The 22191-nt window shown below is 47.8% G+C and overlaps 1 protein-coding gene across 9 annotated transcripts in view; it reads right to left on the reverse strand.

Moving 5' to 3' along the window:
• Positions 1–22191, reverse strand: part of patj (PATJ crumbs cell polarity complex component) — a 79180-nt gene that overhangs the window by 50123 nt on the left and 6866 nt on the right. For 8 of the 9 annotated variants that reach the window (XM_035907623.2, XM_035907622.2, XM_035907626.2 and 5 more), the window contains exons 7-19: positions 17621–17749; positions 17106–17366; positions 16897–16999; positions 16478–16566; positions 15408–15537; positions 13486–13611; positions 11203–11258; positions 10913–11104; positions 10577–10777; positions 10360–10428; positions 9358–9555; positions 4099–4308; positions 3631–3687 (exon numbers count right to left, since the gene is read on the reverse strand). In XM_035907623.2, coding sequence (XP_035763516.1) covers positions 3631–3687; positions 4099–4308; positions 9358–9555; positions 10360–10428; positions 10577–10777; positions 10913–11104; positions 11203–11258; positions 13486–13611; positions 15408–15537; positions 16478–16566; positions 16897–16999; positions 17106–17366; positions 17621–17749 — 1821 coding nt within the window. The remainder of the gene's footprint in view (positions 1–3630; positions 3688–4098; positions 4309–9357; positions 9556–10359; positions 10429–10576; positions 10778–10912; positions 11105–11202; positions 11259–13485; positions 13612–15407; positions 15538–16477; positions 16567–16896; positions 17000–17105; positions 17367–17620; positions 17750–22191) is intronic. The other variant, XM_035907621.2, reaches the window with a different exon arrangement.

Genomic DNA, 22191 nt, shown 5'->3' on the forward strand with positions numbered 1-22191 from the left:
TCACAGGAAAGAAAAAAAATAAAAAAATTAAAAAAAGAACTGCATCACTCCCACAGGAAACTCCACCAACAGCCATGTTTCTGCTGTGTGACAGAAACAAAGGTCAGAGGTCGCACCTGGGCTTACAGTCTTTAATGATCCTCCTTCTGCAGCTGAAACAACCACAGCTGCAGTTCCCCTAACATCCAGCAGAGGCAGTAGTGAGTCACTCCACATAGACGCCCACGGTTCCCTCCTTTTCATAACTGTGCAGGGGACGTTTTAGCTTTCTTGGGGCGTGGCCTCTGTGACTGACAGGTGGATGGAGACACAGGTGGTGTAGCTGCTAGCTGTCTGCTAGTGTCACGCGAACTGGACCTCTGGACCGTCAAAATGACATAATCTGACCAATAACATGGCCGCTGTAAGGTTACTGTACTAACAGACCTTCAAACCTCACACAGCAGAGGAATTTAACCGGAAGTCCTGTAGACAAATCAAACAACTCTGACAGGCTTCAGTTTTAAACCCAGAGCTGCTGAAGCTACTGCTGAAACGTTCAGAAATCCATTTGGCCAAAGTAGGCAGTAATCAGATTACTGCAGTGGAGACACTGAGCAGCGTGGTTTTACAGCCTTCTCGGTAAAATAAAGTGAAGCAGCAGTAAAGCGGGTCTTGAGTGTCCTCTGGGTTCCTCTGGCTCCCTTTCTGTCGTACGCAGGCTTCAGCCGGCTGAACGCGCCGTGGCAGCTCTTTATCTGCACAAACAGGAGCAGAATGAAGTGAAACGACGGCAGTAGCTCGTTCTTGCACACCTGACCTCTAAAAGTTAACGAGGCGTGGGCGTGTAACGGGGTCTCTCTCTGGTCAGTGTGACAGAGAAGGATCCGGCAGCAAAGTGTAAGTGCCGACCCGGCCGTCTTTATGGAAACCCATCAGAGACCTGTGGGCTGTGAAAAAACCTCTTCAGCCAAATGGGCTGCATATAAAAGAGGAAATAAAACAGTGGCGCAGAGGACGGCGACGGCACAGGACACGAAGAAGAGCAGAACTCAGCAGAAATGGCAGAACAAAGACGAGCTCAGCGGGCTGATGCTTCACAGACACGTGTACAGATATCAGAGGCTTCTGCTTTTCTTCAGCAAATCACAACCACCTGCTCAGGTACGGAGCAGTGACACGACAAACGCTCCGAAAATGAATCCACGTGTTGCTAAACACACGAATCAGCAACTATAACAGGACGCCTACCCGCAAAGGTCAGCAGTTCGATTCCCGGCTCCCCCATCCTACTGCACGTGCGTGTGTGGATGCGTGCACGTGTGTGTGTGCGTGTGTGGATGGATGTGTGTATGTGTGGATCCGTGCATGTGTGGGTGCATGCATGCATGCATGCATGCATGCGCGCGCGTGCGTGCGTGCGTGTGTGTGTGTGTGTGTGTGTGTGACTGAATGAGGTTTGCAGTAAAAAGCGTGATACATGTATCAGTCCGTTTGACATGCATTAAAATGTATTTGATGGTGCTTCTGTAGTTATTTATTTAAAGGTTGAACTCAGTCACCAATTTCCGTGTTTACTCATGAACACACAGACCCCTCCGTTTATTTTCTTACTCCTTTTCTCAAGTTTTACATTAATTTTTGGAAAATTTTTCCCAAACTTTTTTCTGTGCTTCTACTCAGCAAAGACAGACTGAAAAAGAAATTCACACTTTTGTTTTTAATATTTCACGTGTGTGGGGGTTCATTCATTTATTCACTGGATTATTTATTACTTTATTTGATTTTGACAGCTGCGATCATAATGATGTCACACTGTGATGTCCCAAACTGCAGACAAAAAACGTAACAACGTCTCAGTTTCTGTAAAATTTTCTGTCCATAAGTATCTGTGCAAAGACAAACAGCTTGTATTCTTCTCTGTCTGCAGTATTAGTGAGTCGTAGTACTGCAGTACTACGTGTACAGATGCTGGAGGACCAGAGTGTCCTCAGAGTACCCCCCTCCACCCCTCCACTTAAGAGAGATGCTGCTGCTGGTTGAGCTGATGGAGCACTTTATACCATTCAACCATCCCGCTGAGTCAGCAGCTTCACAGAGACAGAGAGGAGGGAGAGGAGGGTGAAGGAAGGTGAAAGAGAGGAGAGGAGGAGGAGGAGGAGGAGATGAAAGAGCAGCAAGAGAGAGAGAGAAAGATGTGGAGGAGATGATAGAGGAGAGGGGAGCATGGAGGTGAAGGCACAAGAGTGAAGAGCAGTGAGATGGAAGAAAGCAGGAAGAGGGAAGATGACGTCATGGCGGGTTATCAGCGCTTCATGGACAGCTGAGCTTATGTACAAGGAGGAAGGTGCAGAAACATGACGGCCATTAAACATCCAAATGAAATCTGAGGAAAGAGAATCTCACTTTTCGTTGGCCCGACTCACTGCTCCCAGCATGCACTGGGCTGATGACACGCTCATTCTTATAAGTGTAAGGACCAAAGTCCTGTACTCTTCGCTCCCAGTTTCAGAGATGTTTTTAGCACATTTCACCACAGGGACGACCTCATAGCAGATTTTCCATCTTGTTTGGATCCGATATGGAACCAGCCTCCGCACGTTCTGCTCACTGCAGAACGTCTGCACCTGTTTCTGATATTTATTATTTATCTGAGCAGCGCCTGTTAAATCTGCAGATTTCTGACTGCGATCAGAACATGGCAGTAAAATCTCATGATTTTTGAGTGGAGTTCGGTGTAAAGTCCTGCAGCTGCTGCATCAGTGGCAGGTTTCAGGTGAGGTCCCCGCCCCCCACCTTACACTTCATCTCAGAATATACTATTTTAAAGAAGTGAGTGTCCTGCGCACCCTGGTAACCAAATTTAAAAGCTCCTGATCAGAAATAATCAAAAAAAGGATCTTTTAAATTCAAACTCACTCCACTCAGTCTGAACCGAGCAGCCATTTCTCTTCATCCACGTCACGCTCTACATATTTATTTACATTCATTCGGCCCTCGATTCATCTTTCTTTATGGTCAGATGCTCTGGCAGCGCCGTTCATCTGGTATCCAGACCAATAAAGCAAACTGAAGTGAAAGGAGAGCAGGAAGAGGAGATTAAGACAGAAAGATTTCCATTTGGAAGATGAACACAGATGGAGGGAGCAGAGCAGTGAGGGAGGAGGTGAGCGATGTGACGGGGGACAAAATCTTAATGTCCAATTAGTCTGGACTGATTAACGTTTCTAACAGAGACAGTTAGAGCCCACTTTATTAGGTACACCTGTAAAATCCATCACAGATCAAACTGTACAACCTTTATACTGAAACTATCTGCACTTTTCTTGTTCCCACGGCGTGCGTTCACGTGAAACGTGTTTCTAATTCAAATGTACACACACAAACACACACACTGCTCACTGCTGTTCAATGCCTTCATTCAGAGCAGGAAACTCAGTGAGGCCACAAAGGCAGCAAGGGTTCAAGTAAAAAGGAAGCAAGTGAGGAGTCCAACTCTGTGCTTCACCATCATCAGAATCCAAACCATGAGAGCAAGATAAAGGACAGAACAGCCTTAGAGAGAGCTCAACAGCAACAATATCCTCACATCACCGAGGATGTGAATGCCCTCCATCGCTATTAGCATCGTGTGTGTGTCTGTGTGTGTACCTTTGCCATAGGTAGTGATGTGCTGCTGTCCTCTCTCCTCCTCTCTGGTGCCTCCACCTACACAAACACGCAGATCAGAGTGAAGTCAGGTCCATCCACAGAGGAAGACTACAGAAGAGTGTGGAGGCATGAAGGTTCACCACAACTGCACAGTGCTCTCCCAGCGGGAGGCCGAGGTAAGATTTCAGCAGGTAAGAGTCCACTGCAGTTCATTCATGTGATGCAGACAGAAGGAGCTCTTTTCATTTACTCTCGCAGCTCTGACATCGCTGCAGAATCACTTTCCCAGTGATGGGAATATATTTGCTGGTGGATGAACAAACACTGGAAGCGGTTGATTTATGCGTTCAGGCATAAAACACCTTCAAACCTCGGACCTACCAAAACCTGAACCAAAAACCAGGAAATCTGGGTCCATGTTAGTCACCTGCCAGGTGAGCAGGGGTCAGGGTTACGTTTTGGACTTACCACCAGAGGCTTCCGGATTCCCAGGCGGACCATACCAGGCGGAGCACACTTGAGAACCTCAACAGCCTCGGCCAGACTGAGCATGTCCAGCTGGGTGCGGTTGACCGACACAAGCTGGTCTCCGGGGAGCAAACTGCCGTGGAGCTCCGCTGAACCACCAGGTACCAGAGACCGGATCACCATCACACATCTGCCGGGGTCCAGCGGGTCCTGCGAGCCGGAGAGGAAAAACGTTAAAGCAGAACACCAAATTTTACCTCCTGTAGTCTGATGCTACAGTCAGGACTGGGCCCCCAACGAGGGTCGATCTGTCGTTTTAATCACATAAAATGGAAATATTAGCCCCTCCCCTGGAATAATTACACCTGAAATGACCTCGTGTTTGAGTGATCTACAACTGCTCGCCAATTTTACAAAAAAGGTTTAAAAACAACACAATTTCATCTTTTTTAACATTAACAATAAAAAGATACTTTCCTTGGTGGTCCACGCCCCATAGTTTGAGAACCACTGTGAATGAACAGGTGGGGATAACATTAATAATTAGTAATAATAATCAATGATCAGGAGGAACCGCCTGAAACACGTGCAGATGGACCAACAAACTTTCGTCCGGCAGAAACGCCAACTTTAAGGAACCTGGGAGATCGGAACTTTGTGGTTTGGAAAGTTGAAAACATCCATCTTTCCAAACCAAAAACAGCACAAAGACAGAAATGCCCACATCTTCAGAGCTTCAAAAGAAAACCACAAAAGGTGGCGAGTCCAATCACCTCCTCCTCACCTCCTAAGACTACCCGACCTGTATGAGAACCTTCACCGACTCTTTTGTGTCTATGTTTGGTATACCGAGGCCATTAGAGCAGCTCCCAGTTTTAGTTTCATCAAGTTTAAAACCAAGAGCCTCATCCACTGAGTCGGAAATCTTTAACCAACTCTCAGCCCAGCATGACCGACCCCAGATCAGCCGAGCTCATATTTCACACAGAGTCGAGGGAAGTGGGACAACGACCATTACAGATCATCCTGTCTGTTTCATCACTCTCACAGGGAAGAGCGAGGAAGACACACCGCCATCATCATCACCACCACCACAGAGGACAGGCAGGGGGAGCCAGAGACCAGAGAAATAACAGCAAACACATTCACACAAACACACAGATGTGAGGAAGACGAGGCTAAGGATGTTCAGCGACTGATGAAGACAACACAAGACCACAAGAGTCTGCGGACGTTAAAACCAGACTGAACTCATTCAAGACCCCGGGGAGCAGTACGTCTGCCACGACGCTGAAAATCTGTTTTTCTTTCTCTGACTCTAAATTTCATGTAAAATATCCATCTATCCCTGTTTGGGCCGAGTGTCAGCACTCTGAGAGAATTAATCTGAGCATTTGGTTTGTGATGGTCGCTGCTGAGGGCAGCAGTAAATAAGCAGCTTTTATCCTGCTCATGTTATTAGTCATGTGCTGTGAAAAAACGATTTTCCTTTTCTAAAATCAACCCTCGAACCTTAAACAAAGCCGCATGCTCTACAGCTTTCTAAGAAATTAAAGCTTTGCTGCATGTTTACTGACATGACTCTGAGGTTATTGTTGTCTTTAAATTCTAATCAGATAAAAACTGTGCTGTACATCTCCACAGGTCAGCCAGGAAGAAATAAGAAGCACGTTATACATTTTCTTTATTTGACCTGTGATTTGTCTCAGGACACTCATTTTCTCCTCAGCCTCGTAAACACTTCACCCACAGCGAGTGACGCGACTAATTAATACCATCGTTGCCCATCTGAAGTGTGACAGAACATGTGGTCTCCTCCTCCGCTGGCGCTGCTCTCTGCTCAGAGTTTTAACCAGAGTGACTATGAGGCCGGCCAAACCCACGCTCCCCCCAGAGCCTCCCGCGCCACTCTCAAACCCTCTCCTGGTGCGAGCGGATGTGCGCGGCGTGAATTCCCCGGCGTCGAACCCCGGGCATCGCCCGCGCTGCAGTACGAGCTGCCGTGCCAAGTTTGAGGCTGCCAGAACAAAGCCAGCTATATTTTTAGACTGAACAACATGGCTACAGGTGGTGAGGAGTCAGAACTCACGTCCTCCACTCCTACAAGATCCTCCGGAAAAAGAAAGGCCGCCGCAGTCAAGAAGTGGAGGAATCAGAAAAACGTAGGAGGGGCTGGAAAAAAGAAATTAGAAGCGTTTCTGCCAGGAGTAGTGAAATGTTTCACACACAGAAGAACGAGCAGGGTTTGGGTGTTTTTGGATATGTAGGTTGCAGGGCGTCTGCACAAAGTTAGACTTTTGAAGACCTTCGCGATGCCACAGAGAATCAAACTCGGGAGGTTTATTCACCGAAATAAACACGAGCCCAAATATTTTAGGAGCTCTCACTCAACTTTACATTTGTTGATTTAAAGAACATATTTCAGGACCTTTCAGCGCCTCTCGTGTTTTATCATATTTTTGACTTTAAAGAACTTAATCAATACTTGCCCGAAACATTTGGACGCTCCACGTTCTCTTACTTTAACGTGGGCTTCGTTGGAAAACTGGCAGAAACCTGAACGCAGCTTTCGGCCACTCGCCCATCAGCGCTTCACGGGCATGTACAGACTCATCTTCTATCAGGCAGAAAAATTCATTTTAATTAGAAAAGATTCATCTTTGGATTCTTCAAAACAAAACGCCCTTTTGGAAACTTGAGCGTGGCGACCTCAGAAATAAAAGAGAACACAGACGTGGAGTCATCTCACGAATCAGAAGAACCACGTCCTGCACAGACTATATGAGGTTATTACCCAAACAAAGATGAGTCTCATCATGTTTAAGAGAACATGATGAGACCCATGTTCTGTCTTATATGTTAAGAATAATCACATTAGAAAGCTGTGTGAGCGCTGCAGCTGTGAAAGTGTTTCTGTTCACTGGGCGAAAACACCGGGTCTCAGCACTTCACTGCCCTCCAGCTCGCGCTGCAGCGGTTTGTGTGTGAAGGCTCGACGTGAAGTGGGACTGGCACGAGCCGTCACAGCGCTTGTGCCGTGCTCTGGTGGGAGGAGCCTAAGGACTTAATGACAGCAGGAAGGGAGATTTTAAAACCTGTTATTAGAGGAAATTCGAACTCTGTCAGCTTGTTTTAAAGCTCGGGCGTGCCAAGTGCTTCCATACGTGTCTGGCTGCAAACAGGTGAGACTCGCTTTGAGATAAGTGTTTTTCTAAAAGCTGACAATAGAGTAAGGCAGAGTTTGTCTTCGTGTGATGAACACTGTGGTGGCTTTGATTCTTCTCGTATCCTGTGACCACCAGTGCATCTGTGATCCGGCTGTGGCGTAAGGATAAAGAATCGTACCACCCTCACGCCGATGGTTTCGGACCCGAACTGAGCTCCTTCAGTCTTTGGAGAACACGTTCGTATTTGTGCCATGAATCTGCTCGCTCTGTTTCAGAGGAAACTATGAGCCAGAATCCAGACAGACAGCAGCTCTCCTCTTATTGCCTGCGGCCATCTTTCACTCAGCTCTGACAGGCGAGAGTCGGTAACAGGAAACAGTTTGGCAGGAACATCGGGCCGACGTGCCCTTGGGCGAGAGATACAGAGAGCGGAGAGGATAGAGAGGGTGAAGGTTTGTGAGGAAGTTGATTTGTTTTATTTTGTTAAATATGATGCAGGTCGGATTGACTCTAAGGCAGAAGCTTCACTCTTACTGCCGATGATTTTAAATCACATTAAAGTCAAGCAGGAGAGAAACCGAAGTAACACGATGAGTCTGAGACTTCGTCATCAGGTCCTGAAAGCCCTGGCTGGACTCCGTCCTATGGACCTACAAGCTTTGTGACCCTGAGGAGAACCAGAGGCAGCCCAGAGCACTACGAGGACACGTAACAGAGACGTGATCAGGCATGAACAAAAGGACCTCTTAGGCCATCATTTTACTTTTAAACCATCAGACTGTTTTACAGGCACGTCATTACAGTTTGTGCTCTAGAACAAATTCACTGGAGAAATCCTTGGTGATCCACAAAAACATTTTCCTCCCCGACTTCACGCACTATTTTGGGACCACAAAGCATGCTCAGCAGCCTCCTGCTCAGCCCGTAGAGCTGCTGGAATCCAGACCAAATTCTAATCTCAGTTTTCCAACAGCGAAGCGGTTACGTTCATTGTTTTACAGCAAAGACAGTGTGGAAGTTTCACTCTGCACAAACGCTGCACCAGGAATCACGGCAACAAAACGTTGCAAACATCTGCAGGACGAGGGCCAACAAGAGCCAGAAACACAAGCGGATCACACTGTGTAGCTAACACACACACACACACACACACACACACACACACCTCTCTCTCCTAGGCAGATCCTGTGTCTGCAGGCTGACATGATGTGGACCAACTGGGAGTTATGCTGGAGCTCGCTCCACCACCTCAGCTGGGTCTGACAGAGGAGGAGGAGGGGGCTGAGGTCTTAGAGGTGAAGCTGCGCCTAAAGATAAAGCACTGAAGCAGGTTTGGAGAAGATAAAGACAGCAGACACACCAGAGTTTCCCAAATTTACTCCAGAGACAGCGATGAATCTAAAACCTCTGAGATGAGCTTCACTTTAAAACATTTCAGCTTCGCTCCGTTTACGCTGTCCTGTGAGGAGATGGGAAACACGCAAGGAGATGGGAAAGAGTACCAGTGGCACCTTCCTGTAAGACAGCTGTTTGTCTGGACTTTGAGCTGCCTGAGCTCTGGGGTTTTCCTTCCATCCTAGAATTTTTGGAGTGTCAAGGTACCCTTGTCCCCCTCTGAGGCTCTGAGATTCCGCAGGTGTACCTCACCCGACCTGTCCGACCTCAGTCCAGAATGTGTCCAGATACTTCGGAGGTGTTATCAAAATGAATTCCTTTAAATTGGTCACGTTCCCCTTAAACAACGTTTTCAGTGGGACGTTGACATGGTTCACAGCCACAGAGCAAAATTAAAGATGGAAGCTGGTTCTGGACACCACTTTCAGAAATGCTAATGTTACCGCCGGCTTCACACAAACAGCCGCAGTCATCGACCTGCAGTCTACCAGAGCGACGTGAAACTAGAAACAAGCAGAGCGAAACGTGAGGAAATGCTAGCAGCTGGACGGCAGCAAAACCTTCACAATAGAAGGCTAAGAAGAAAGTCGGATGTGCACACAGACACCTGTTAGGTGAAACCTTTTCAGACTTTGGGAGGCCAGTCTGACGTGGTCTCCTGGCCCGTACGATCGGCCGTCAGAGCTGCCACTCTTACCTGGTAGTCAAGGATGCTGAAGCCGAGGCCTTTGTCTCGCTCTTTCTGCAGCTCCAACACCTGAATGTCCGAAGACCACAGAGCAAGCTCTCCGTCCTCATCCTCCTCATCTTCCTCCTCTTCTTCTTCCTCATCCTCTTCCTGGGTGTAGTGGGTCTGCTCCTCCCTCAGCACCACCTCTACAGGTGAGACCTGCTCCTGACACAGAAACATTTAAACGGCAGTTAAAGCACGCTCAGCGAGGACATGTTTCAGGACATTCACACGTAATAAGTGATAAATGGGCTGGTCCTTAAATACCTCCAACTCTACCTGAGCACTCAAAGTGCTTCGTGCAACACTCTCCGTTCACCAGTTCACATTCACACACATGGACGCGCCCAAGGACACATTAGACCTGCTCTGTCTCCTGACCCATAAACCTGAGCAGGAAAGGTCGACGAGCCCGGCACTGAGGAGGTCTGTCCTAAAGTAAACTTCATATTCTCCGAGCAATTGCTCTGCGTGATCAGCAGTTTAGGAAGCTAACGCTGCTAGCTCACGTATTAGAGGCCGGGTGCTTGATTGTTTCATTGAACACTTCCTGTCATGGAGGAGTGTTTTAAGAAATGTTCAGAAACGAACTCAGGATGGAGTTAAATTCATACTCCAGAGTGACAGCAGGAAGTGAACCAGTCCATATAACAAATACAGTGCACCAGGGTTCGTGATCCTTCTTGTAACCCTCCTCTTCAGGAGGTAGAGAAGGAACGTTGGCAATTCAATCCCTGGCTGCTTGGCTCTGCATGCCAAACATCCTTGGACAAGATATCAACTCCAAGTTGCTCTCTGATGCATCCAGCACTTAAGCACTTAAGCATATAAAAAGTGTGTGTGTGCGTGTGTGTGTGTGGACGGTAGAATGAAGCATTTTGAGTGCTCAAGCAGAGAAGAAAAGCGCTATAAGAACAACCAGTCCATTTATCATTTGTGTGTGTGCGTGTGTGTGGTTGCAGAGGTTACCTGTCTGCCACTGCTATCATCTCTCAGGAGAGTCTGACTGCAGAGCATCGATGACAGCTTCATCTCGATCTAACAGACAGCACACGGTTATTCTCAGAGCTCCAGCAGCATTTCAAACCAAACAATGATGCTTTTCATCTTTACGATCATAACTGCTTATAAAGTAGTTGTTACTACAAATACCATCCCACGGCACAATAAACAGCCCTGTTCTCACCTCCTCCACACCCCGCTGCGACTGTCTGGCTGGTCCTGCTTTCGGTTCTAGTCGTAGTACTGGTTCTGGTTCCGATTCGGATTCTGGTTCCAGGTCGGCGATCGGGTGTCGGCAGCAGACCAGAGTGAACGGAGGAGGCACCTCTTTAAGGAACGACACCACTTCTCTGCGAGATTTTCCGTACAGCTGAACGTCGTTCACCTACACAAGAACAAAACATGATTACATCTCACAGTCACACAGCTGCAGTCTGTCTGATGTCCAGCAGAGGGCGACTCTGATGGTACGGTCTGTGAGACAATGAAGCTGACGATGACTTTCAGCTTGTAATCTGACCTCCAGCAGCTCGTCTTCGGGTCTCAGGACTCCGTGTCTGTCGACGGGGCCTCCGGGCGCCACCGACGAGATGTAGTGATGACCATCAAAGGAGTCCAACTCGACCCCAAGACGCAGAGTGTGGACAGGCAGCAGCTTTGATGACTTCTGCAGCTCTTCATCGTCTTCGATCACGGGATCCAAATTCACCATCTGATAAAACACAGACACACACACACACACACACTGAGTGAGTCCTGGATCTCAGCAACACTGTGAAGCTTTTAATAATTTTGAATGTCTTGTCTCACCAGGACTTGATAATTAGGTCCAAGAGCCTGCTCCCACTTAGCCCTCAGTTCTGCCTCTGTTGTTGCACACACACACACACGCGCACACACACACACACACACACACACACACACACACACACACACAAAACAACAGTTTTCTCATCAGCTTCAAAAAGTGTTAAAGTGCTGCAAACAAATAGTATAGTGTGAGAGTACTGTAGTACTTGGGCAGAAGAACACTGTGATAGTTTCACTGAGATAGTCAGAGCTCAGTGGACCACTGAGAGAGAATCGCTCTGTTTGAACAGACCGTTTAGACTCCTCTACCAGCTGATGCAGAGGTCGTCCAGCGACGACCTGGGGCAAATGGATGTGGGTGGCTATTGACTCCAGACCACCTTCTGACACAGGAAGTCTTTACCACATCATAGCACAGTAGCTCTGATCATTTAAGTCATATGGATGGATGGATGGATGAATGAGGGATGGATGGAAGAATGGGCAGAAGAAGGGATGAATGGATGGATGGCTGGATTAACAGGGGATAGATGGATGGATGTGTTGATGGGCTGATGGATGGATGGGTGTGTGGATGGATGGATGAACTGGAAGATGGATGAATAGGCAGATGGATGGGCTGGCGGATGGATGGAAGAATGGGCAGATGAAGGGACGAATGGACAGATGGAGGGATGGCTGGATGAATTGGAAGATAGATGGATGGATGGGTGGACACAGATGAGTGAATGGGCGAATGAATGGGCAGGTGACCTGACACGAGCGTGACCCTTGCACTGACCATGTGCGAGTCGGTCATGTGTGTGACTGTTCATGGATACGCTGAGCCGGCTTGTCGTGCAGCTCATTGGAATTCAACGTGTAAATAAAGTGTAAAGTAAGCAGCTGAGCGTCATACAGCGGTGACAGTCGCAGCAGATTACAGACTGCCGGCACCTAATTTCTGGGAGGACGGTGCCGCTGCTGAGCTGCACAAAAACACCTCCATGTTCCCACCAATCCGTTCGCATGTCGAAGCGCTCTGAGGCAGCTCTGGCAGCCCTACAACAACAGCCTCTGATTAAATTAGCATTGCTAACCCCGGCCTTCACACAGCAATTAATCTGCAGCGTTTGGCTGAATAAACGGGGCAATACATCGCTGCGAGGCTGTCAGACAGCTTGGACACTTTACATCTGTCGGCCGGGAGCAGCCAAGCGGCGTGCTAAGTGTTAGCGTGGCGTTTTGGCCACTTAGCAAAGCTAATGAGGAATAAAAAGAGAGGAAATAATTCAGTGTGGAGAGCCGTGAGAGGCCTGCATCACACATCTTTAGAGGCTTTCAGAGAGAAGGCTTTTAACTGCCTGATCAGCATCATTAAACACACTTACCTCTTATTTATTCATAATAAATATCAAGTATTAAAGACGTCATCTGTCAGCGATAATGAAGAAAGAAGCTGATCTGAGGTTTTCAGTTACACAGATAACAATTCCAACACAATCCTGTTTTTTTACAGCATTTCAGTGACTTTGCCTGAAGCAGAAGTAGACTCTAAACACACCTGTATGCTGTGCATAGAGTTTAAAGAAACGTGGACTGATGCCTGCATCTGTGTAAGAGAGAAGAAGAAGAACAGCAGTGGGCTTTCTTGTGACACCACAGAGGAGGAGGAACTTGTGGATGACGTACGTGTGCAGCTGACTATGAATGAACCTTTATTTATAAGAGTGTGATCCAAAGAGGAGAAAAATCAGAGAAATCCAGACTTCCTGTAACTCCTGAAACGAGCCTCTGTTATCATGTTTAAGATAGCAGGTGTGGTTTGGAGGGAGGAGGTTTTCCCGTCGGCTGCTACGGGCGTATATTTCTCAAGGTAGGCGCTATATAGCAGGAGATGAAGCTTTGTCCGAGTGTGCACCATCAGAACCTTTCACACGCAGGTCTCAGATTTGAGCAGATAATAAGTCCATGCTGAGGTGCCTCGGTTCAGATCTATCTGAACCACACTGCCATTCCTTTCTGAATCTTTGATCCACCCAAAGCCACGGAACATGCAAACAGACGTGAAGTGTTAATAAAATCAATCTCCACCTGGAGGAAGGTGATGATGACGTAGGTCTGTCAGGCAAAGGTCGTCTAACATTAAATCTGTTTTTCTGCACTTTCACCTCCATCATTCCTTTCTTCAGTTTTCATTATCCATTTCTTGCACTTTCATCACTTTCATCACCCCCTCGAAGACCACATAAATCTGCTGCTTCATGATTGAATGACAAGCACAACCGTGTGTGTGTGTCTCACCCCTGTTTAGCTGTGCTGAGTTTAGGTCTGTTGATTCCTGCTTCATCATCGTGGATCCAAACCCAGACAAGTGAGCTTTGACCTCCGATGACCTCCTGAGAGAAACTCGAGAAGGCTCTCTCTCCACTGACAGACAGACACACACACACACAGAAACAGGAAGTAAGAATTTGTTATTTTAGGACAAAGATGTGACTGATGTATCTAAACATGAGATTTTAGGAGCACTGACGGCACTGAGCTGGTACCAGCGTGGCTGAGAGAGGCCTCAATAAGGACTGTGGATCAGGTCTGGGGGTGGGTGTTTATTGACGGCACAGAAGCATCAATCAATCACAGAACTGAAGCTGAGGCCCCAGCAGTGAGTCAGTCCCCATAGATCCCCATGTTTAAACATCACAGCACAAATAAACATGTTTACAGCATGATAAAAAACCTCTTTGACCATTGTGGATAATTTAAGGTTTAAGGTCGTGGCCTCTCTGATAGGTGGATGGAGTAAATTAATAAATCCATCCATCCATCCATTTGCTTCCACTTATCCTTTTCAGGGTCGCGGGGGGTGCTGGAGCCTATCCCAGCTGTCATAGGGCAAGAGGCGGGGTACACCCTGGACAGATCACCAGTCTGTCAAAGGGCTAACACATAGAGACAGACAACCATTCGCGCTCACATTCACACCTATGGGCAATTTGGATTAATCAATTAACCTATCTCCACAAGCTGCATGTCTTTGGATAGTGGGAGGAAGCTGGAGTACCCGGAGGGAACCCATGCAAACACGGGGAGAACATGCAAACTCCACACAGAAAAACCCCGGCCTGATGGTGGAATTGAACTCAGGACCTTCTTGCTGTGCAGCAACAGTGCTAACCACCGTGTGCCGTGCTGCCCCTAAATGAATAAATGAGCCGTTTAATAGAATTTTGTATTTATCTGAAAGTCTTTCAGAGTTTTGTTGTCTGTAATTTATTCATCGAGTCTCTGTGGGATGCTGACAGTGGTCCTGTAAGTCCATCTATCTAAACACAGAGCAGATCACCCAGGAGCCCTCAGCTCGCTCTGACCTTTGACCTCCTGACTGATGAGTATTTATTTAAGCTCACTTTCCCGTCGGACTCTCTTCATAACTCAGCACAGATAAGAGAGCCATAGAAACAACCAGATTATAACAAGTTAAAACCTGAGCCGATTTCCTCCTCTGTGCTTCCTTGGTAATGAAATGAAAAGACGTCTGGAGGAGATAAGAGCCTCGCACTCCTTTTCTCTTTTAAAAATCACCTGCTTCTCTCCGACCTGGAGGCTGACCAGTGCGGGCCGCCGGCCGACCGCAAGACAAAAAAATGACCCAGAAGCGGGCAAATTAATCTCTGTGGACGGCGTGAAGGACAAATCGCAGCCTCCTGCAGCAGAGTTTGGGGAAATTACACCGAGTTGTAAACAAATTTGTCATCTTAATCTGGGTGAGAGGATAGAGGCATAGGAGGGAGGAAGAAAAGCTGCGATAAGTTTAGCACAGAGTTAACTTCTCCTGCTGGAGCACATTACTGTTTCAGCACCATGCAGTCAGAGCTGTGTCCAGCCCCGCACACATCCGGGTGACGTCAAAAGTCAGTTTATCGTTCTCACAGAAGTGTACTCGGGCTTCATTTTCCGCCTCCTCATTGTGTGCCGAGTCAGCGTGATCTGCAGGCCGGTGTCTAACGGGACGCTGTCGCCGGCTCTGTGCACAATCAAGGTGCTCATTTAAGGACTCTGTGGGTCCTCTGACCTACACCCTCCCACAGAATCAGACAACCACTGTGACGCACACAGACTGAACCAGAGTGCGGTCAAAGTACTGACACCATCATTTAATCGCACAGGACAGTACTCAGGAAACACAGACTGGCAGACAAAACTGGATTAAAACATTTATCTACCTTTATCCAACGATCTCTCCAGAGCTCTGGCTTTCTTCCTGACCAGAGTGAGAATGACAGTCTGACCCGTCTGCTTCATCACCTCCTGAACCTCCTGGTTGGTCAGACCGTGCAGACTGACGCCGTCCAGCTGTGACAGACAGACAGAGGAGGAGAAACAACAAGATAACATGAGTGCAACCAATCAAACCGAAGCCGATCCAGACCACATTCAAGATTCAGCTGAAATGATGGGGAACCAGGCAAGTGGCAGACGGCTCAAACAATGAAAGATTTTTGATTTTTATTAGCCTGAATGTGCCTCAGTTTTTCTGCAGAAGCCTCCAGAACCACTTTCCTCAGAGGAGCTGTGCAACTTCAACAATTACAACCTTTTATAGCATCACATAACTAATCAATAACCAGCCACCATATGCGGCATGGCAGGAAACTTATCTGGCAAACATTTACTCAAGGTCATGTTTTATTTTGGCTCACGCTTCATCCGTGCAAGAATCCATCCATGCACACCTGCCTCCCTGAAGCCCAAACAAGAAGGAGCTCATTCCTGCTGCTCGTATCCTCAGCTTCATTCTTTCCGTGTGGATGCAGCGCTCACAGCTGTGGATGAGTGCACGAATGTAGACCATCCAGTAAATCAACAGCTTCACCTATACGCCCAGCATTCATCTCCACAACATCACCATCACTGCTGACACCACCAATCTGTCATTCTCCTCCCCCACCTCCCCTCATTCTTGTTGGGTCTTGTTGAGCACTCATCTTTTTCAAACTCTTCTTAAAACTAAGCGTGCAATCCAAATACTTAAACTCCCCGACTCACAGCAAGTTGGGAGTCACAAACCGAGACCACAAGCTGAGACCGCCAAACCCGATACCTCCCACAAACTCTGTCTTTAAGGATCAAGAACAGAAATGGTTCAAAATCCAACACCTGCCCAACATGAATAACTGACTGCTGGCAAAGCAAACCAAGCGCTCACTGTGGTCAGAAACCCATCCTCCTGAAGCACCCCCACAGCACAAAACACAAACCGGGTTCACTTATAATAAAACAGTAGCTTTCTTACAGCGATCAGTCGGTCTTGGACTTGGATGTTCCCACTCTGATCCGCTGCGCTGCCGGGAACCACGTGTTTAACAAACACACCGACTGCATCTGAATGGAGTGAGAGACAAACAGAGAGAGAGAGAGAGAGAGAGAGAGAGAGAGAGAGAGAGAGAGAGAGAGAGAGAGAGAGAGAGAGAGAGAGAGAGAGAGAGAGAGAGAGAGAGAGTTAGTGCTATTACCTCACAGCAGGAAAGTCCTGGATTCAAATCCACCACAAATATTCACACACAAACAACTGAAAGAAGATTTCAAAATAAAAGTTTTGAAAGTTTCAGTTGGTCTAGACTTGAACTGGCTGACGGTCAGAGAGCCTCATGTGTCAGAGCTCCGTGTGATGTGTGACGTCCTTCTGGGACAGCACAGTGGTTTCTCTCTCACCTTGGCTGGTCAGAGGGTTGTGGCCGACGATGGAGATGCCGAGGCTCTGTCCTTCCATCTTGGAGAGAGTAACCTCATGGATCTCGTATCCTTCCAGATTGGGCTGAAACCAAACACACACACACACACACACACACACACAGAGTCAGCTTACATGTTTTGGCTCAGAGTCACCATGTGCTTGTAAGTTCTGATCGGTATGAACTCACCGCCTTGCTGAAACGCCGCTGGGGTGGGTTCTGGGGAGGCAGCTCGGGGGTTTGGGGTGGTAAAGAGGAAACGGGGGCAGAGACAGGAGGTGGTGGGGGAGGATGTGCTGCTGCTTGTTGACCTTGGGGGTCTCTGGCGATGAGCATGTTCACGCGGCTCCCGCACGCCTGCAGTACGTGGACTACCTGGTCGCTGTTGAGGCCGCTGGTAGGTGTTGCCCCGATTCGAAGGATGTGGTCACCTGTGCGGAGGCGCCCATCCTGATTGGTGGAGAGCACACAGATGAGATCAACACACCCCAGTATTCAGTCCACTCTGGGGTAAAACTGGCCGTAAACATAAGCTTCAGCGCTCTGACATTTCTCGCCGTTGGGGTTTAACGCTCATAAGAGCACGCAGTGTGATTACACACAGACCCCCAGAACATGGGGCTGAAGACCAGCTCTGAGCTTTAACAATCTCAGTGATTCTCTTCACACAGACGTATTTCTTATATTTTAAAGTCTAAACTCACCCTGTCGGCCACACCGTTTCGTATCAGTGTCCTGACCACCACTCCGGACGTCTTCCCGCCCACGATGCCGAAACCAAGACCAGATCCATCATTGACCAGCTCGATCTCCTCCACGTGGTCCCACTGATCCTGCAGCACAGACACGGGGTTACTGAGCGGACCACAGAAATTTCAGCGAGATCCTCGGAACCAGAACCAGTCAGCAGACAAAGCTAAAGCATCAATATACACGAGTCCTGCTTTAAACTTGATTTAACTGGGAGCTCTAGTGTATCAAAGCTTCTTTTACAAACAAATCAAAAAGACCAGATCAAATTAATAATCAGTGGAAAAAGAGAATGTTTTTACTGTGTTTACTTTCTACTCAAACTACATTTATGAATAAAGATCATTATTTTAGACTGTGCACATTTTTCTTCTGCCCTCTTTGAACTGCAGGTTTTACTTTGCTATCACAAGACTTTTCCACTGGTTTCAAATGTGTTGACGTGCACAGCAGCCGTTTATCAGTGACAGACTGACTCTGCGGCAATGTGGGTGGATCCCGTCGGGCACAGAGGACCCACATCACATGCTGATGTTAACATTCATGTGTTCTGCCTAAAGAGAGGAGATCCATGTTTCTGTTTAAGTTTAATGTTACAGTAAAAAGAAAACCTTGTTCTCATTGCAGCTTGTTGATCAAAGTTATACCACAAGTGCTGTGCTCCTCCAGCTCGTCCACACCAAACGTCTACGGTTCATCTTTTGCTCGTCATCCATCAGCTGGTAGTTTTTCAGGAATTTCAGTGACAGCTGAAAATAAAACTGCAGCCCTGAGTTAACAGATGTCATTCTTCTGAAGCTGCAGTGCAGACAGAGCGATTCGACCCGATCAGCCCTCTCAAAGCTGCAGCTGCATCTTTTAAAAGCAGCTCCGTGAGTTGATCTTCATGTTTCTCAGTCTGCAGCCAAGCCGCCGCCTGGTTATCTGTCCCAAGGTGAAAGGTCATTAGAGTGAAGCAGGTAATTACCAGCTGAGAGCACTTCCTCCTGCCTGATAGCAGCCGCTGATCAATGAGAGGCTGCAGAGGCTGCTGCTAACACGCACAGGCAGCATTTATGAAGTGGCTGCACTCTTATTACAGTTTCCATCTGATAGACGAGGCCTTCCTCAGTATAATGAAACCGACCTCCTCCTCCTCAGCTGGTCCCAGGACGCTGGAGATAAAGCTCGATGTGTTGGACGCTCTGTGTTCAGGAGACTATGTGGTTTTAATGAAGCTCTCCGATGTTCCTCACAGCATTCCTCCACCCTTAGACCTGTTTCTGCACCTTTTAGTTATAATGAGACATCCTGATGCTTCGAGGTACCTCGGTGTTTCAACCCCATCTGATGAGACGTGACAGCCGGCATCAGACTGAGCTTCTCAGGTTCCCACTGACAGTCAAACATCTCCAACCTTTCTGGACCCCTGATGCCACCTCCTCCTGGGCACGGAGCAGGGTGTGGTGGAGTTAGTTTAATCCTGATGCAGAGGACCTGCTGCACACTCTGAGAGGAGCAGAAACACCTTCACTTTTACCTGAGAGCCTGACGGTTTCAGGGCCTCTGTGCTCACAGCAAACACTGATCTGATTTAAGCGTCTCTCTCATCTCTGCTGCACTCTGGCTGAAGTTAAGTGATAAATAAAAACTATTAAAAGCCTCCTCCTCACTCTGCTCTCACACGGTTACTGAGCTGAGTACAGGAGGACGTTAAAACGTGTGCGAACTCTGACATTTAAATAAGCCGAGAAGATTTCAGGAAGAAAAACGAGGTGTCGGACCGAGCGGGGCCGGACTGTTAATGCGAGGCGCGGAGCACAGGTTAGCCCGAGCTGTAATCACTCTGCTCCGCTCTATTGTCGGGTCATTATCACGCAGAATTACACTGTCCCCCTTGTTTGGTACCCTCCTCCTCACGCTTTGCTGGATCCGAGCCATGCTGAGGGCCTCGGATGCCCGCTTTTGTTTTATTCATGTGCTGCTTCTATTGAGGTCACGTTTAATGGAGCTGTGGGCATAAAAACACAGTGCTGCACTGGGCTTTAAGGCCGTTCTCCTGGCCCAGCTAACCATCAGTTAGTGAGCTCTGCTGGGCAGCTTCAGGTGTCTCTGACCTGCCATCACAGGCGATGTGCTGCACTGGCGTCAAAACTCATTTCTGCTGGAATCCGTCCGCCACCGCCAGGAAATTCTGCACTATAAAGCCTGCCATAATGAACGCCATAAATCAGCCAGTCACGCAGCTTTTACTGCTTCTGTCTATTTAGTGAGTATTATCCCACCATCGATTAGGACGCCGTGACGGCGAACGCACTCAGGAATTCAGTGTTAATTTATGGCTGTGCTAAAACTGTTAAAAAGCAGAAAGCACAGGGATAAAAAAATAACAGATTGTGCAGTTAAAGAAACCTGGAAGGGCCTTTAAGACTGGCCGAGCCCAACTTCAGCAGAAGTTACTCACAGGAAGTCGCTAAACTTCTCTGGGAACTCTCTGGGCTTCACCATCAAAAGAGAGAAAAACTGATCTGTGGAGCAGTGAGGCGTTGGCTGTCGGCAAAATACAACAATCACCATGACCCTCCGTCACATCCACACACCGGGTTTTACTGGCAGGTGAGACTCACACCTTAAGACCAGACCTGGGTGATCTCGTGGAAAGCAACACAACTGCTCTCAGGTGCTAGTTATCCTGGTTTGTTCCCAAATGAATGAATCTGAGCCAGCTCTCACTTCATGTTTCTAATTCACAGCTGCTCCTCCGGCAGCACAATAATTCCTAAACACACTCACTGATCATTACCGAAGCCGCTCCTCTGTCCGGTCCAGCACGGATGGACAGATGAGGAGTTCTGATTCTGGAAAAACGGATGACTCTCTCCATTCCTGCAGCTGAACCTATTCCAGGGAACTTTGTGAGCTCTTCTGGCTCCAGGAGCAGATCAGTGCGTAGCTTTGAGCCTGAGCTAACGTCTGCTGTGCTGGAGCAGATCACACAGAGAAATCCTGACAGGCGAGGATACTGCAGCCAGAGGTGCTCTAGTGGACCCTAACAGATGGCAGACTGAGAACAACCTGAAAGGGTCATGTGATGACCCCAGATCACCCAGGTACCTGCAGGTGCTGATCTGAGGCCAATTAGCTGAACATCCTAGAAAATAAATATAAAGTCTGAACAGCAACGCCTCCGCTATAGGAAGCCGGCAGTTTGAACCCTAACCCCTGCCCCCCCAGTCTTCAGGAGAAGATGCAGCAAGTCGAGGGCACCTGAAGCTCCAGATAAACGTGTGAGCTGCTCCATCACGTGATCTCTGACCTTTTATCATGGTCCAGAGAGTAAAAAGGCAGGCATTCATAGCTGCGTCATCATCTCATTTTTCTCTGGCCCCTCCCTCCCAATATTCACCTCCCGTCATGTCGACATTCATCGATCGCGCCTCCTCTCAGACTTAAACACATATTGTCAGGAGCGAAGCTGCAGGTGGAGCACTAACTCGATTTCCTTTCAGCTTTAAGGTCAGAAAATCCACCGAGTCAAAGTCAGCTCACCACAGACAGGAAGTGTCACTCCGATCCACAGGCGTGGTCCCAAAGTGACCTCCAGTTATGAGTGACAGCTCGCTGTTTGTGCGCGCCTGTTTGTGTGTGTCTCTTTGTGTCTGTGTATGTGTGTTTCATATGGAGTGATAAAATCAAACAAACGCTGACGTCTGGTTTTGTGTCGCCCTGATGTTGGAACATCCTCTGAGTTCGGGTTTTTTAAAGCTGCTGACATCGTTTTGGAGTAAACTGTTGATTTCACGACTTGTTTTGGAGTTTGCTTCAAACAGCTGACAGTAAAGTTTTACTGTTGTGTGCAGTTCCATCTGTGCTCGTTTTACTGGATCTTATTTAAAGCGCACACCTGGATCAGAAATGCCATCCCTTCCAGGTTTGTAGTCTCAGCATTCTGTCTGTATTGCTGCTCTGGATTGTTTACCCAGAGAGCTTCATGGAGCAGCTTTCAGACGTCAGGATGCGAGAAACGGCGAGTCTGCAAACTCGCACATGAACAGGTGTTTATATTTCTGCAGACCATGAGGTCACACAGTTTGCTGGTGACTTTTCCAGCTTCCATACAACAGCTCAGCATCTGTTCTGGAGTTACACAAACAACAGGAACTCCTCTTTACACTGATGACAACATCAGGCTCCATTTAAACTCTGCGCACACCTGATATGATAAAAAATACATCCAAGCTTTGAAAGTCGCAGGTTCCTGTCATCATTCACTCTCGTGTTATTTTCTCCTGTTAATTATTAAAAGCTTCCAAACAAGTCTGACCCTGGACGAGTGCAGAAGCGAGACAGACGAGTTTTCCCTCCTGAGCGTAGTTTGTGTTTAAATGAGAAACTCCTTTGATGTGCGAGCCCATCCTGCTCCCTGTGAGGGAATGGAAATGTAGACGCCAATCCGTCCAATTGGTGCATCCCTATTTTCTGAAGCATTTAAACATCATGGGAAAATCCTTGAGTTGTCGTCAGGAGTCAGCTATAGTTTACAATA

Source organism: Neolamprologus brichardi, chromosome 23 (assembly GCF_056152115.1).
Source record: "Neolamprologus brichardi isolate AB-2024 chromosome 23, ASM5615211v1, whole genome shotgun sequence".
NCBI classification, from domain to species: Eukaryota; Metazoa; Chordata; class Actinopteri; order Cichliformes; family Cichlidae; genus Neolamprologus; species Neolamprologus brichardi.